This window comes from Helianthus annuus, chromosome 1 (assembly GCF_002127325.2).
Source record: "Helianthus annuus cultivar XRQ/B chromosome 1, HanXRQr2.0-SUNRISE, whole genome shotgun sequence".
Classification (NCBI taxonomy): domain Eukaryota; kingdom Viridiplantae; phylum Streptophyta; class Magnoliopsida; order Asterales; family Asteraceae; genus Helianthus; species Helianthus annuus.
This window is the reverse complement of record NC_035433.2, coordinates 47,578,671-47,596,585: the sequence shown is the minus strand read 5'-3', so window position 1 is coordinate 47,596,585 and position 17,915 is coordinate 47,578,671. Positions and strand designations below refer to the sequence as shown.

Below are 17,915 nucleotides of genomic sequence, written 5' to 3'. Positions count from 1 at the left end.
TGAAGTGATGTGATAAATACTGTTACATATAAACAGTGTTGTGATAAACACTGTTACATATAAACACTGATGTCATAAAAATTGTTACATATAAAACACTAAGGTGATGACATCTAACAACCTAACAGACTATAAAACATTGATGTGAAAAACACTGTTACATATAAACATTGTTAATATAAACAAAGGTCTGAGCTTAAACAGATGTTTGCCCATAAACAGAAGTTTGGCCATAAACAGATCTTTGGCCTTAAACAAATGTTTGAGCTTAAACAAATGTTTGCCCATAAACATCTGTTTGCAAAAAAAAAGACCAATTTCAAGAATACTATACCCAAACAATCAAAATGAGGAGCTTAATAATCATCCAAGTGTACTTGATTTTTATTTATTAGTATAAAGATGAAACAACAATGTCTTCAAATCACCAGATTAGATCATGAACCCATATTAGAGGTCAAACAAAAGCACAGCATGACCACATGAATAATATTATTTCCACTTTTACTTCAATGCACTTAAATGATAGGGTGATTTGGGATTTTGTAAAAATCTTTGTTTTTGTACTTCTTTACAAAATAAGATGTTGACCAAAATTCAAACAGATGTTGACCAAAAGTCAATCAAATGTTGACCAATAGTCAAATAGATGTTGACCTTAAATAGATGTTTGGTTTAAGGCCAAACATCTGCTTATGGCCAAACATCTATTTAAGGTCAAACATCTGTTTAATTCCAAATATCTGATATAGAAGGCGAAACATCTGTTTAAGGCAAAACATATGTTTAAGGTCAAACATCTGTTTATGGCCAAACATCTGTTTAAGGTCAAACAATTGTTTAAGTCCAAACCTCTGATATAAAAGGCCAAACATCTGTTAAAGGCTAAACATCTGTTTAACCCTGAACAAATGTTTAACTTAATAAGATCTACTGTCTTCTCACACTGTTTTCCTCTTAAAGACATTGTTCAACCTAACATGGGTTTCCATTAACTATTGACCAAAATGCAAACAGATGTTCAAACCACTGTTTGTTATTGTAATTCTTTACAAAATTACATAGAATTCAAGAAAACGAAACAATGACTTAAAGAACTATAATTTAACACATAATCTAATCGGGCAAAGCAGTCTATTATCTGACAATTCCCTGGTTTTTGCAACATGAAACACAACATCATCATCGGCAATAATCAGATGATATTAAATATACATAATAATACTTATTCAGGTTAAAATTACAACCAAATTTAAAATCTAAGAACACCACGATATTTACGAACCTAACAACAATGCATCAACATCAGGATTTATTGAAACCTGATCTCTCGTGAACAGACCAAAATGCAGTACATGAAGATACTTCTTCAGCTGTTGAAGAGTAGCCCTGTCCTCATATACTTTAGCAGATCCTTTCTTGCGTTTAGTAGGAACTACTGCGGCTTCTACATCATCATCATCTGTCCAAAGTCATATATAATCATCATTTAGTCATAAGCAAAAATGAGGAGCTTAATAATTTAAATTTATGCTTCCTTTAATACAAACCTATAATAACCCGCAGCAGATTGTATCAATTTCAAACAACTGTGATTAGACTGAAATATAAAGCGAGAATTAGAGTATATCACTTCAAAATTAAAAACTCAAAATTTCAAAATTGTAGTAGCAAAAAACACATATTTAAACGATGTTGGAACAATGATACTGGAAACAACAGTAGAACAATCATTATCATCATCTGCAGCAGATCATTCACAATCATCATTTAGTCACAACTCAGATAACAAAACTTTAGTAAAAATAAAAAACAGAAACACATACCATGATCAAGGTAAACCACATATCACCAAAAATTTTTTTGAAAGTGGGTCAGAGAGGGCTTCGGTTTTCTCTTATCGTTTATGAACAAATGTCGAGTATTGAGAAGAAGAGATTTGAGGGAGAGATACATATCGTCCGTTCAAATTGAAACTCTCTCATCAAAGAAGGTAGCACATGCAACTTTTCACGATGTTGCAACAATTATACTGCAACATCGATATTGAAAGGTTGATGTGTGATGGGAAGCTTCATTGAAACGACGATGTTGGAACAATGATACTGGAACGATGATTATATAAGGAGCAGTGATTAGTTATAACAGTCCTTAGCACATGCAACTTTAACAGGGATTTGTCTTCAACAGTGGATAGGCGTCATCAGTCTTTAAGTCCATCAGTCTTTATAAGGAGTAGCGATTAGCTATAACAGTCCTTAGCATGATCAGCTGTTATAACCATTCAATAACACTTTGAGAGGAAGCAATGATCGGTCTATTTAATTGAGGGGAATAATTGTATTACATCCCTGTTGAAAAATAGAATTGATAAATTTAAGGACAATGCGGTTGAAAGATGATAACCAACAGTGGAGGATCTCATTCTACAGCTTCAATAAATTCAAGGGTATTCTCAAATAATAGTTCCTGGATGCTTCCAAAGAAGCAGCACTTTGGACATCTATTGTTCTTCAAACATCTATAATCTATTATCTATTATCTATTCTATCTATTATATATAATAAATGAAAGTTATTTGGGCCAAATAACTTTCCAAATAACTTTCATTTATTATATATAATAGACAGAATAGATAATACATAATAGATGTTTAAAGATAACAGATGTCCAAAGTGATGCTTCATTGGAAGCATCTAGGAAGAATTACATGAGAATACCGGTCAATGTATCGAAGCTGTAGAATGAGATCTCCATTGTTGAGTTATCATCTTTCAACCTCACTTTCCCTAAATTTATCAATTTTATTTTTCAACAGGGATGTAATGCAATCATTACCTTATTTAAGATACCTTCAACTGCATCTTCTGATAAATCAACATTCATTTCACTCAAATGATAGCTTCAACTGCATCTTCAATCATGAACTATCTAAAGAAATGGATGAAATCATCCAAAAATACCCAAAATAAAACTAATTAAACCATCCAATATTCTTGAGTACTCACCATTAATGTGATGGCCAATATAAAATCAAACCCTAAAAGCATACAAATCATAATGAAATATGAAATCAGGTAGTTGTATAAAAAATCATTATATCATATGAAAACAATAGCAAACAAAATCAAACAATAATAGCAAACAACAATAGCAAGTGACCAATCAATCAACATCATAATCATATAGAAGCCTAAAAATAAAATAAAAATTAGATAAGTGAACGTCAAAATTGAACAGGAAACCTGACCAAAAATTAATTCAACACCTGATGTTGAATCCACTTTAGATGCTGAACCACTGTTGTTACAAACAGATCATACCTCAGGAACAGGAAATTTAAAAGGATCGGCTTCAAAGGCTTCAACAATCGGAAAATTCAAATCTCAAGCAAATGAAACCCTAATTTCAAAAAGAATAATCGGTGAACATATTCACAGATCAATAATCAACAGATGTTGTACTCATATCATATCACCGTTAAGAAAAATCAACACAGATCTATAAACATACAAATCAAACCTCAAGATGAAAGAATCTTGTAAGAGAAACACCGCAGAACCCTTAGCCGATGCCCCATCTCTCGATCTATCTCTCGAACGAAACCCTAGCAATGGTTACATGAAAAAACCCAAAACACAAAGGATTAGTATAAATAAGAAGAAATCATGGAAGTATTTCAATAAGAAAAGAAGAACAAACCTTTTGAATGAAGATAATCGATGGACAAAAGAAGATTTTATGGTGGCGTCTGGAAGAAGATTAGGGTTTGGATGGAGAGAATGATCTCAATAATTGAAGGATGTAGGCCAAAATCTAATTTGAAGAGATGATAAAGGAAAAAAAGGGGACGGAGCACTGTTGGGCGGGAAAATGGAAGTGACGAGAGATGAAGATTTGATCTAGGGTTTTTTTAGGGAGAGATGAAGATTTGATCGGGAGAATGGAAGAGGAGTAAAGGAGAAGATATAGGGTTTTTAGAAGGGGATGGTAATGAGGAATCATAGATCTGAAGAAGAAACAAACACAGATCTAAGGAGGAATCGCAGATCTGGTTTATTGAATCACCAGAGAAGAAAGGAAGGGGAGTAGAGAAGAAGAATTAGAAGATCTAGGGTTTTTAGGAGTGAGATAAAGGGCAACGGTTACTGTTGGGCGGGAAAAGTGAAAAAGGGATGCCCTAATTAAGTGACACGTGGCCCAAATCACTTTCATTTATTATATATAATAGATGATTTACATATATTTCCTATTAAAAGAAACATGATGTTTTGTTTTGGATAAAGTCAAAAACAACCAGAAATCATTTTTATTTTATTTATTTTTTTAATACAAGGGCAAATTATATAAGGATAGCAAAAATCCTTTGGTTCTAGCTCGGTCAAAATTCGGGTTATTGAAAGGTTTATGCATATATATATATATATATATAGGAATGTTAACATACAAAAAGCCTTATCATACTTCACGTACGCGACAAGCAGAACCATCAGATCAGGGCCATAATCACGCATGGATCAGTTAATCACGCATGGAAGCAGTTATTTGGTGATAATCACGCATGGGAGGTGATAATCACGCAAGGAGATGATAATCACGCACGTTATAATGTACAAAAAAAATAATCACGCACATTATGTTTTGGGTCGCGTAGGTTAATGTAGGTTAAGCAGTTTTGTACATTATACTTTCTCTCTCTCTCTCTCTCTCTCTCTATATATATATATATATATATATATATATATATATATATATATATAGGGAGCCGCTAGAATGAAAACCACCTCGAGTTGTAAGAACCGCGAGAACTACACCCCACGGAGCGCCGTTCGCCATGATTTTTTTTTTTTACAAGTAGATGTGTATATTATAAACACAGCCGTAAAAAATCATGGCGAACGGCGCTCCGTGGGGTGTAGTTTTTTACACCACAAGTTTGGTGAAAAAAAAAGAAAAAAGAAAAAAATTAAAAAACACCAAACTTGTGGTGTAAAAAACTACACCCCACGGAGCGTCGTTCGCCATGATTTTTTACGGCTGTGTTTATAATACACACATCTACTTGTAAAAAAAAATCATGGCGAACGGCGCTCCATGGGGTGTAGTTCTCGCGATTCTTACAACTCGGGGTGGTTTTCATTCTAGCAGCCCCCTATATATATATATAGGTAAAGAGTAAAATACAAATGCGCTTATCGTACGATACGTACGCGATCATCCCAGCCGTTAGATCAGGTGCAGATCTGGTGCGAATTCGATACATATCGCATGTGAAAAAATGGTTAGCATAGGGTAGTGTGAAAAATGGCATGGGGTGTGTAGATGGACAAAATCGCATGTGGAAGATTTGAATATCGCATGTGAAAAAATGGCATGGGATAATGTGAAAAATGGCATGGGGTGTGTAGAATCGCATGTGGAAGATTGAATATCGCATGTGAAAAAATGGCTAGCATGGGGTAATGTGAAAAATGGCATGGGGTGTGTAGAATCGCATGTGGAAGATTGAATATCGCATGTGAAAAAATGGCTAGCATGGGGTAATGTGAAAAATGGCATGGGTTGTGTAGAATCGCATGTGGAAAATTGAATATCGCATGTGAAAAAATGATTAGCATGGGGTAATGTGAAAAATGGCATGGGGTGTGTAGATGGAGAAAATCGCATGTGGAGCACAGCTCGTACAGTTCGCATGGAGGTATTAAATCACATGGAAGATGAAGATCTGACAGCTGGGGTTATCGCGTACGTAATGTACGATAAGCCCTATTGTACGTTAACCGGCCTCTATATATATATATATTTCTAAAACCTTAAACCATCTAAGACTGAAAATCGGCCGCTTCAGCCGACCCAACCAACTCGACCGGTTCGGTTTGTCATTTTCCAAGACCATAGTTAGTGGTTTGGCCCAGAATTTTCATCAAAACCAACCGAACCGAACCGAACCGAATCGGACCATGAACATCCCTAACAACCAGTCTTTTGAATTTATGTTTATAACCGACTTTTGCACGCCATAACGATAACCTGTACATAAAATCATGAGGCTCAAGAGTTCACACTTGAACATAATGTAATGCTTCCTTTTTGAGGTTTTTCACAAAATGTCTTTCTTTAGCCACCAGAAGAAAACTATTCTTTGCAACAACCTAAAGAAGCAGAGCCAAACTCAAAACTGATTTATTTCACGAATACAAAAAATGAGAAGAGCGTTGCACAAACAAAGAGAGAACGAGAGAGATCACAAGGCAAGCCTGTCTTGAGCAATTCTTCTATCAACTTTTTTCATTCTTTGCGGTGGCCAAATGACATGAGTAACCCTTCCGCGTATCAACCCCAATGGAATCTGAAACCCAAATGCATTTTCATTTGGCAATTAGCTAAATTCTAGTCAAAACGTTCAAAAACAAAAACATTAAGATACAGCCGAGTAACATACCGGGCCATATGTTCTTGAATCACTGCTAAACGCTGAATTGTCTCCTTCGACCCAACAATGTCCCTCCGGAACCCTTGTAGCACCATTCACATTACTTATGTAGTCACCTTCCATGGCTACTATTCTTTTCACACACCTCTCCTTGTAATTAGTCGGATTGCTGCAATATTATAGACTTCACTTTTTATTTTTTATGTTTTTGATGTTTTTGACTCTTTTGCTTACCAATAGGTTGTTTTCACATATCAAGTGGTTAATTTAGAACATTGTTAGATAAAAAGAAAACGGTTGGAATAGGTGTTCAAAGTGTATTTGTAATGCGTAAACTAAGTACTTAATGCGATAAAATATCGGATATCGGTCAAGGACCGATATTTGAGATATGGGTTATCGCGGTGGGATATCGGTAATTTTAATGTCATGCTAAATTTATATATATATATATATATATATAGCAATTTAACACTAACAATTCAGTATACTCACTTACCATTAACAAATTAACCTTTTGCAACATGCAAAACACTAACAATTGTAGTAAGTAGGAACTGACTAAAACTTAAAACACTAACATTTAACAGTAGCAACTAACAATTAAGACCTAAAACACTAACGTTTAACACTAACAACTAACAATTAAGAAAACACTAATAGCAGCAATAAGAAGAAAGACAAATGGTAGAAATAAGAAGAAAGGTACTAATATCAGGAAAATCGGTGATATATCGGTCCAATATCGGTCAATATCGCCGATATTATTGGTACCGATATTCTGACCGATATTTTGCACCGATATCTCGGCAGGGGACCGATAACCTATATCACTGATATATCGGGATATTAACTACATAGTGCGTAAAACCGCCTAAATCATTTTGTTCAGAAGATTCGAAATTGTTTTTGAAATAAGATTTAATTGCCATTTCCGTCCTTGTGGTTTGTCCAATTACGCCAATTCAGGTAAAATTTCAAATTTGTACCATTTTCATCCCTGACATTCTTGAAGCATGCCAGTTCCAGCCAAAAACTTAACTTCTGTTAAAACCTGGATTTAATGAAGGGTAAAAACGTCATTTTCCTTTTATTTATTTCCTTTTTTCTTAAACCCTATTAAAATCCCACCCCTTTTAATTCCCAAAATCAAAAAGAGGAAAATGGTGACAGATTTTAACAGACAGGAAAATAACGTTTTTACCATTCATTAAATGGCAGGTTTTAACAGACGTTAAGTTGTTGGACGGAACTAGCATGTTTCAATTAGGTCAGGGACGGGAATGGTACAAATTTGAAATTTGGCATGGACTTGCATATTGGAGAAACCACAAGGACAAAAATGGCAGTTAACTCTTGAAATAATATTAATTCTATAATCATATTTAACACACTAATTATTTATAGAAAGATCAAAAAAATTATGTACAAAGTGTTTCAGGTCAACCCAACCAAACCTTTTTTGACCCACACGTAAAAATTACCCAGTTTGTCCTGAAACCACATTGACGTTCATTTTTTCACCGGTATATACCAAAACAGTAAAGCCATAATGAAGAGTATAAAGAAAATTATTCAGTTAACTTTTCAAAATGGATTCCTTTAGGATCTTCAACACAATTCAATATCAATTTCATCACAATATGTTCATAAAATATTCATATTCTTACTATACAATCAGTGACGGAACCAGGATTTTTTTACTATGGGGTCAGTATATATCAGTTCAAGAATTTATAACCAGGCGTAAAACTTTTTGGTCGGGTCGGGTCAGGGCACATGATAAAAGACAATACCATAATAAAAGTATTTGTCACTGGAAAAAACACAAAATAAAATACAAAGTAACTTGAAATATAGAAAAAAAAAATAACACATTTTATAGTTGTTCCCTTCGTCTTTTCATTTTTAACTCGTAGAAATTTTGGCTTAGTTAAATGTATAATTTGGGCTTATTTGAATTGGAAATAAGAAACTGGACTTATATGCTACACTATAACTTTTTATTCGGTTAAACATTTTACATAAAAAAATTATTCGGTAACAAAATATTCAATATTTTCATAAAACCAATGGACAATGAGTAGAATACATACCTGAAAATTACTACATCGCCGTGTGAGAATTTGTATCTGTCAAGGCAAAATTTCTCCAGAAAAACATAATCATCTGCCACCAAATTTGTCATAAATTAGCTGCATGATGCCATCAAGAACACTAATTAGATGTACTTTTTTATAAAAGTTACCTGTAAATGATTCCAAAGAAGGATTAAAAGTCGGAGCCATTGAAGAACCTCGAATAGGACATACTCCAGCATAGCGGTCTGTTACAGTAATTCCCACAAGCCCGAATGCTATAGACTTGTTAAACATTTTCATAACAGTATTATGTATTCCCATATCCCTTCAAATAAATCCTCTAAATTGAAAGTATGATATCTGCAAAAGAGATTACTTCCAAAATTAGTTTCAACTTCAAATTTGATATCCTTTACCGAATTATACTCAAATTTGATATCCTTTATCGAAATATATTCTTTTAAGTTATCACATGAGACTCGTTTTAGGTGATTTTGTGTTCAATCTAATCTGTGTGGTTCTGCTGATTTTGTGTTCGCTAGTATATGTGATGTTGACGCAGTACACATAGACATTGTCAAAAGCCCTTTGGGCGTGCCTAGCCCTCAACCGAGGCGAGGTGCAGTGAGAACGCCCTGCCACCTTCGGGGCGAGATTCCGGCGAGCTTCGGGGAAATGTTCTGCAAATTTTAGGCAAAGTGGTCTGACACATCCAAAAATGGACCGAAATTTGTTTAAGTAGCCCTAAGCAAGCTTTATACATAAAAGATGTCAAACCCCCCAAAACAATGGTATGTTTATGTTATGCGCCTTGCTTGTCTTGGGGCCCCGCTTTTTAATTGCCTTGTGCCTAGGCCCAAGGCTCACCCTTTGGGCAATGAGTGCACCTTGTGCCTTTGACAACTATGCTGTTGACTTTCGTGCTACACTACAGGACCAAAAAAGTATATTGTAGTAAATTGGGTTGCAACCATCACCATATGCGATACACATGCAAACTGAAGAGCGCGATGCGGGATCCAAGACTCACCTTGCCATGCGCATTTCAGTGTCAGTTTATTGATTTTTTAGGGGTGGAAAAATGGGTGGGTTGGGCAGGTTTGGGGTAATGGGTTAGGATGGGGTTATTAAGAAATGGATTAGGATGGGTTTAGGTCAAGATGGGTTTTTGTCAAGATGGATTTGGGCATGGTAGGCTAAAAATATAAATAAATAAAAAAAATCAAAAAAAAATCATAAAAATCATAAAAAAATTTTAAAAAAAATCGAAAAAGGTTAAGCATATGAAAACTGGATAAGAAATTTTAACCTTTGCAAAGTAGCATATTACATTATTTTCTTTGTGACAATTTTACAAGAACGTGCTGGATTTTCTTCACGAAAATTAAGTCAAGGTGATTACAATATTCAATAGTTGAGGTCCGATATTGAAAAAAATACACATCAGCAAAATTCAAAAGGTTCAGTTTTGTTCATATACCCCTTCAGGTCGAACATGACAAACAAGCTCGACATAAACTTCATCAGCGTCAAGTGTGTGTTCAAAACAAAGTTGATGTAAAAATATATAACATAAAGCTCTACAATCCTAGCTTGTTCAATTTATAATTTCTAAACAAAACATTACATATACAGACACATATATACATACGTTTATCTACATGTCCATATGCCTCCATACACCCAGGTGTCAAACGGGTCAATATAACAACGATAGACGCCTAACTGCATTCTTATTCCCCTTCTGTTGCAACTAAACTGCTAAAAAAAACTATAGCCAATCAACATTTGCATCATTTCTAACATAAAACTCACCAAATCCAACACAACTGATCCCTAATCATCTCCCAGCTACTATATTAAACCCTAAATCGCAACTAGTAATCGCAATAACCCCAAAACACGTTTTATAAACCAAATATTCTGCAAATTGGAATGATATAAACGGACACAGATGCAAAATAATAGAGAATTAGATACAGGGTGATGATAGATCGTATTAACATACCTTAATTCAGTATAATGATTCGAGCTGGATGAAGAATCGGAGATGCATCAAAGATAGTAACGATTCTGAACGATTCGAGCTGGATGAAGACGTATTAACCTGGGTTTATGAATGAGAGGAAGGGTATCGAAGTCCAGATGCTGCTGAACGATTCTGATTCAGACCTATCTTAGGGTTGTTTGGTATCAGATGATATCTTTTAATGGTTTAAAATCTTTAAATAAATAATAGGTAATCTCAAGTTTGACTGGTTAAGAGGTAGCTTCTGAATTATAAAACATCACATATCACATTCTTCTACCTTCTCATTGGTAAATTATTAATGATTCCATTAAAAGGTAGCCTCTTATTAACCATTCAGAGTCTACCAAACAACTCTTTATTCTTTTCAAAATTACCCAAAATAACCCATTTGGTTTTTTTTTGCCAGGCCTAGATTTTTTTTTCTTTTCAATGTAAGTTACTTTTATGTTGTTTTCTTTATTCCGGTAATTAGATTAGGGAAGTCACGTGCACTTTTGTGTTGAGAAATTAACTTCGTGTAATCTCCCTTGTTTAGAGAATTGTGAAATGAAAAGAATAGGAGAAGAAAATTTGTTTGTTTTATCTCATATTTTGTGGGCTAAAGCAGATCCTATGCTAATTCAACTATCCCCCCTCTTTCAAAAAAAAAAAAAAAGTAAATTGTCATTTTGGTTCCTGTGGTTTGGATAGTTTTGCCATTTTAGTTCAAATCTCAAACTTTTTAAATATGGGTACATGTGGTTTGAATTTTGTTGTCCTTTTAGTCCAAATCTCAAAAACTCTCATTTTTTACTATTACAACATGCCTTTTTTATCTTATTGTGCAGGGGTAGTTTTGTCCATCTAATTTTAATATAACATATTAATAATTAATAAACCCCCAAATTAATATACCATAAACATCCGCATCTGCATATACCATTGCAGACTAGAGAATTCTCAGATGGACCACCACCTGCCACACCCCTCTCGCACCACCGCCCCCACACAAACTTTTAACAAATTCATAGATCAGATAAATCACATAAATCACCACCGGAAGACAGGAGACAACTGATAAAAGAGATAGAGAAAAAGCCACCGGAAGACAGGTGATAACCTAAATCGCTGCATAAATTAGATAAAAGAGAGAGAGAGAGAGAGAAAACCCTAACCATTTCACTGTTCCCGATCAATCAACACCACCACATCGGTAACTTTCAATCCAGCAGCCCTCAAGGGCGCCGCCATCTCAATCACAGACGTCCCACTGGTCACCAAATCCTCGACAATCAGAGACGTCTGGTCGGGAAGAAAGACCCCTTCGATGGCTTTGCTGGTGCCGTAGGTTTTGATCCCTTTGCGTCGCATTAACATGGGGGTGTTGGTGGTGGTGGAGATGACGGTGGCGATGGGTAAGGCGGTGTAGGGGACGCCACATAAGAGGTCGAAGGTGGTGGTTTTAGGGAGGGTGGAGATGTGGTGAGGAGGTAGTGGTGGCGGTGGTGAGAAGGGAGGAGGAGGTGGCGATGGTGGAGATCTCTGCATTTGTGGAATTAGGGTTTGGGTTTTTGCTCTGCATTTGGGGAAGATGACAACTGATTTATTTATTTAGGGGTTTTTTAATTAAGAAAATGTTTTAATGAAATGTACTTGGACAAAACTACCCCTGCACAAAAAGACAAAAAAGGCATGTTGGAACAGTAAAAAATGTTTTGAGATTTGGACTAAAATGGCAACAAAATGCAAACCACAGGGACCCAGATTTAAAAAGTTTGAGATTTGGACTAAAATAGCAAAACTGCCCAAACCACAGCGACCAAAATGGCAGTTTACTTAAAAAAATTAAAAAAAAAAAACTATGGCAAGTTGAATGGTGAATTTGTATCTTACCTTTGCTTAAATTAATATGAAAAACTTGTGATAAAATGGTTAGGATGAAGTTCACTTAATGGTATTGTTTGATCAGATTCTGCTGAAATCACAAACTAGTCCTCCTTTTCTGAATGTGTTACCAACTGGTAGCATAAAACTATCAAATTTGAGTTGGGAAAACGAACATCCTAATGAAAAATTCCTAATACAATAATAATAATAATAATAATAATAATAATAATAATAACAGAATTTCCGTTTGTAATTGAGCAAGGAATCAAATAAACGTTTGAAAAGAAGAACAAACAAGGTTTATACGGTGAAAGGACCAAAATATAAGGTGTAGATTCGCAATCTAAACCAGAATAACTGATAAAAACTCACCTTTACTTTACATTCACAAGAGAGAGATCCCGGATAGAGTTCCTGATTTTAACTGGATTGCTGCTTCAAGTTAGGGTTAGCTCCTATGAAATCATACAATAACAAAAGCCAACGTCGGTAGCCAATCAACAAATTATTTTGTGCCACTCTCAATCTATATACTCTTGGCCACATAATCCCCTCTCCAGGTTTTTTTATCACCTTTTCTACTATTATTTTTATTTTGAATAGTTATTTTTTTTTTTTTACTTTTAACGATGTGTGTTTTCCTGGTGCGTACTACCGCGTCATTTTTACCCGTATTTTCGCCTTTTCAACTGATAGTACTTTAAAAGTAAAACGATACTTGTTGTTTTTTCCCATGCAACACATCAGGAGTTTGGAATTTGGATATCATCGGTTTAGCTGGTCGAAAACCGTAAAAGCGAACACCAAGACCGTTTTTGATAATGGTAAAATACCAGCATGATGTTGTTCGCTCATAAGAGGTTGGGTTCTTCACAGTACCATAATGGTAACGTCACTCGCTATAGCCTACGATAACAAAAAAACTCGATTTTGAATACAACTCCATTTTCGAAAAAGTCTAGACCAGAACTTTGGTCAAATTATTAAGAATAACTTTGTGATCAAATTTGTTAGTAAGATAGTGTGTTTTATTGATTCGTGTAACAAATGCAATAATGAAAGTAATAAGATGCCACATATTGTTACAAGAAAAGCCCTTGATCTTTGGGATCTCCAACATGAAACCTTGGGAGGTGACTAATGTCACACTGTTGTTCTTATTGAATGTATGAAAGATTACAACTCGAGAGCAATAAAGATCGATGCTAAGTGCTATAGAGAAAATGTACGGGGTGTTGTGTCGTGTAGAAGTGAAAGAAAGTGTAATTTAGTGACCTTTTTCGATCTCGGTTGCCACTTTATATAAAAAATGTAAATAACAAATATCTCGATAATTTCGGGGAATATCCCATCTTCATTCCTGGCCATTGGAGACCTTTTCCACATGTTTTCTTCAAAAGTTATTTAGCATGGTGATGTGTGCAAAATGTAACATATAAATTACATCAAATGAGGCATAAAACTAACCCTTTTTAGTACTAATGTTGGAAAAAAGTGTGTATTTGTCTTCCTTTTGAATTTACAGGACCAAATGAGCTTAAACGAGCAAAAGGAACAAATATACAGCAAAAACCAACATAAATACAAAGAAAAGGAATAAATGTGACATACCCGACCCCTCGGCAACATCCCAAAAGCAAAAACAAGGAAACAGAAGAATGACCACGGGAGCGTGGTCAGCCACCTGCAGAAAAGACAAAGTTGTGGAAGCTTCTACGCCCACCATGGGGGCGTGCCCAGCTCAGCACGGGGCGTGGTCAACGCTAAGATACGTAGAATCTTGCAAAATCTTGGTAGTACAGATACGCTTCTGCCCACGGGGCCGTGTCCACTGAACACGGGTCGTGTGGAACCCTATGCTGACAAATGCCTTTAATGAAGGAAGAGAAAAGGATGACCACAGGGGCGTGTCCGCTTGACACGGGGTCGTGGCCGGGCTTCTGTTCAGGCTATAAATAGGGGTGCTTGGCTCACTTCAAAGGCATCTCTTGGTAAACCACTACTCTCCCACTTTGCCACCACTCCACCACTACTACACCACCAACACCCAACACCCAACACCCACCACCATCATCCATTATCCACCTTTAGAGTGTGTAGTAGTGTAGGGATCTAAGATTGATCGTAAGAGTTCTTGACAATCAAAGGCCATGTTTGGCTAAGTCTCTTACATCAATTAGTGAAGACAAGTCTTTTATGTACAACTTTTGATTTTTAATCTTTCGGCACTTTTTATTTGGTTTTGTATTAATGACTTTAATAACTAGTTTATTATGTTGAAGGTGAATTTTCTTTATCATTTGTCCGTGGTGTCTTGGCATTACTTTACTGTCTATATAAAGTAAAAGATTTACACTATTCATATCTCTACAGTCTATATAGAGGTATGTTGGCTACCTGGTTAAGGGAATGGTTTAGTAAGGTTCTTGCCTTGTTCAGTGTATAGATCCTGCAAGGACCTGGGTCAAGCTTACTAGGACCTCCTTCAATACCCACTGGTATTGGATGGCGGGGGTGCGAATGGCTTGACCCCCTCATATGTAAACTACTATTAATACATTAAACCGGCTACTTGGGATTGTATCCATGCTGACTCAAACCACTTAGCCGAGGGTAACGTCACCTTCAAAAGAGGGGCCTACCACTTTTCGCGTTAATAACTTAATTACTTATCTTTCAACGTTTCTTTGGGATTATATCCTTGCTGACTCAAACCACTGGGTTGAGGGTAAAGTCACATTCAAAAGAGGGGCCTACTACTATAACTAAGATAATCTCTTAAAAAGTCCGAAAGTGCGAAAATCATCAAAGAACACTTAAAAGACGAGTCGGATCCAAGTGATTCATCTTGTCTATCTGTTTTTATTTTATTTTTATTTCTGCATTTTTAGCTTTAATTTTCATGTTTAAAACCTTTTCTCAAAAAATTAGATTGATTAGACGTTGAGGATAAATCGGTACTAAAAGCTCTTGTGTCCTTGGACGACCACGGTATCTTACCAACGCTATACTACGCTTACGATGGGTGCACTTGCCCAAGTGTGTGTTTAGTGTTAGTAGAATATCGTGTTTTATAAATTTAAAACTTGACTAATGTGAAATGGGCTTAAAATATCAATAAAAACATAATACACTCGACAAGCATCACATGGATTAAGTTAATAGTAATTACCAATGAAAAGAAGTCAAAAGAAAAAGAGCAAAAGTCAGTTAATATCATTAGCATTCAGGATAATGAACTTACTCAGGATCTAGGATTCCGAATCATAAAATCAACCCCTAACAATTATCCCCAAAATTTGAAAGCTCTTTTGTCACACCCCGTGTCACACCCCGATATTTCCACGTATTACCGGTGGGCCCGGTGGGGAGTATCGTGACGTAGTTGATATCATCATAGTCAAACAACACAATTTAAATGCACAGCGGAAGCAAAAGATAATTATATTACAACCGAATGAGAATATCAAAGTATTACAAACGGTATGTAAAAGATCCACAGGCGGATCAAATAAAAGAAAACTGTTCAACAGACTTTAGGCATCTAGAACTTGCAAGATTCCCTATTAATGCCCTGAGCTCCCAGCCAATTTACGTGCAGTACCTGTCACTTAACCTTTTTGGAAAATACGTCAGTTTACACTGGTAAATACAATTAACTGACTCATTTTGAAAATGTTTAAGAAAATTGATTTGAATGCACAAGGCACAAAACTTTTTATAACTTGGGACAATTTTATTAATAAAAATCTTGTATCCGATTTACATGTTTGTCTAACATTTAGGGCCGGTAACTTTTTAAATGAGCCACACCACAAATATAATCTTGTATCCTATCTGATTAATAGACACACCACAAATATAATCTCACAAGAAGACACCCTTACGAGTGAGTATATCTTTTACATACGCAACAGGAGGTGTTATGCCTACACCTTGTGTTTAAGTTGTGGCCATTCACTTTTTAAATGAGCCAAGGATATCCAGGACACGGTCATTAACCCCTAATGTTATTTGTTATCAAGCAATACAGATTAAAACAGGATTATGCAATTTAATCATCTCCGATTAAAAGGTTTCTACACCCGACCAAGTGTAGGATCGTTGTATGACCCGAATGAGTCGATCAGAAGAGTTGTTTATCCGTATCAAAGGCAGAATCAATGAAACAGACGCTCGATGTTATTATAATGTCTCTATTATTGATTTAACACTGAGTTACAACCTGGAGACAATTCGGCAGAGCTTCGCTACTCAGATCCGAAAGATACAAATGAAAAACCAAGTGCCTCTATTTATATTGTTGTGATTTCGCTTGAAATGGCCAAGACACTTTCAAGCGGAATCAGATTAATATGATTTCACTTGAAATGGTCTTTGTCACTTTCAAGCGGAATCAGCAACATTTCCACTAAAATCAGTTTCTCGCAACTTGAGCACTGGTTATCCTATCCTATCTCATTACGTGACTTGATACAAGACGAAGTCAATAGACATACTGCACTAACAGACTCCCTCTTGGATATTGACGAAGTCTTCAATGTCAAGTCTCTATCATGACACATCTTCAGTCTTGATCAGTCTTCATGCTCTTTCCAAATTGTCTGACACTGTAAGCATCTATCAGTCTTTCTCTTTTCTTCACAGGTTCAGAATTTCATTCTGGCTCTATCTTTATCATTTTACCAGAATCTGATTCTGACTCTTGTTTTATCAACTTCTTCAGGCTCCCCCTTTCATCAAGCTTCCGTGCTTTAAGGATTGACACCTAGCTTTCCGGTTACAAGCTCCCCCTTGCTTTGAGCTCCTCTTCAGACTCCCCCTTAGACTATGCTTTCAGGATAGTAGTCTGGTACAATATCTGCAACACTCATACGTTTATAAGTAATCAACATTTTAAATTTCCAGAAATCGTAATTTGGCACTTTCAAACTTTCTAAATCACTCTCCCTATCAACAACTTTACAAATTTAGCAATGTTAAGTATCAAAAATCCCTCACAGTTAATCATCCAAGTCCAAACTAATGACCTTGGAGATATCACAAACTGTGTTTTTTTTTTTTTTTGATTTTTGATAAAAACATCAAGTTTCAAATTAATGAACTTGTTTTATTTTCAGAAACACAATCAGCTTACTTAGATTTTGAAACTCGGCATTTCAGACATCAGTTGTCGAAAATAAATCAGAATCAAAAATCTTTTTGGATTTTTCTGAAAGATAAACAGTAAAGAAATATTTACAAACATATATACAGACAATATTTTTCTTTGAGTTTGCGTCAGAGGATCATATCAGTTTTGACAAGTCACAAGTACCGTTGAGCTTAGTTACACATTAAGAATTAAACAATTCACTTAGATTGTCGATATACTAATCCACTTAAATTTTCACACAAATTTCAACTGATTCAGGATACGAATTAGGTGTTTTAAGAACTTAAACTCATTCATGTGTCCCACCTCTTGAATATACTCCCGTATCCAGATCCCAATATTCAGTCT

General features: G+C 35.5%; 1 protein-coding gene across 3 annotated transcripts; it reads right to left on the bottom strand.

The window, feature by feature from the left end:
• Positions 1-6,008: 6,008 nt before the first annotated feature.
• Positions 6,009-13,745, bottom strand: LOC110864441 (mitochondrial inner membrane protease subunit 2). Of its 3 annotated transcripts, none has more exons than XM_035976658.1 (6): positions 12,785-13,745; positions 10,523-12,194; positions 8,682-8,874; positions 8,530-8,602; positions 6,443-6,602; positions 6,009-6,349 (listed from the first exon to the last, which is right to left on the bottom strand). In XM_035976658.1, the coding sequence occupies exons 3-6, from the start codon at positions 8,833-8,835 to the stop codon at positions 6,245-6,247; spliced, it is 492 nt and encodes a 163-aa protein (XP_035832551.1). In that variant the 5' UTR covers positions 8,836-8,874; positions 10,523-12,194; positions 12,785-13,745; the 3' UTR covers positions 6,009-6,244. The 3 variants fall into 3 exon arrangements, with proteins under 3 accessions (XP_035832551.1, XP_021969206.1, XP_035832577.1); XM_022113514.2 differs by having other exon boundaries at positions 10,523-10,686; XM_035976684.1 differs by lacking the exon at positions 10,523-12,194.
• Positions 13,746-17,915: the final 4,170 nt, after the last annotated feature.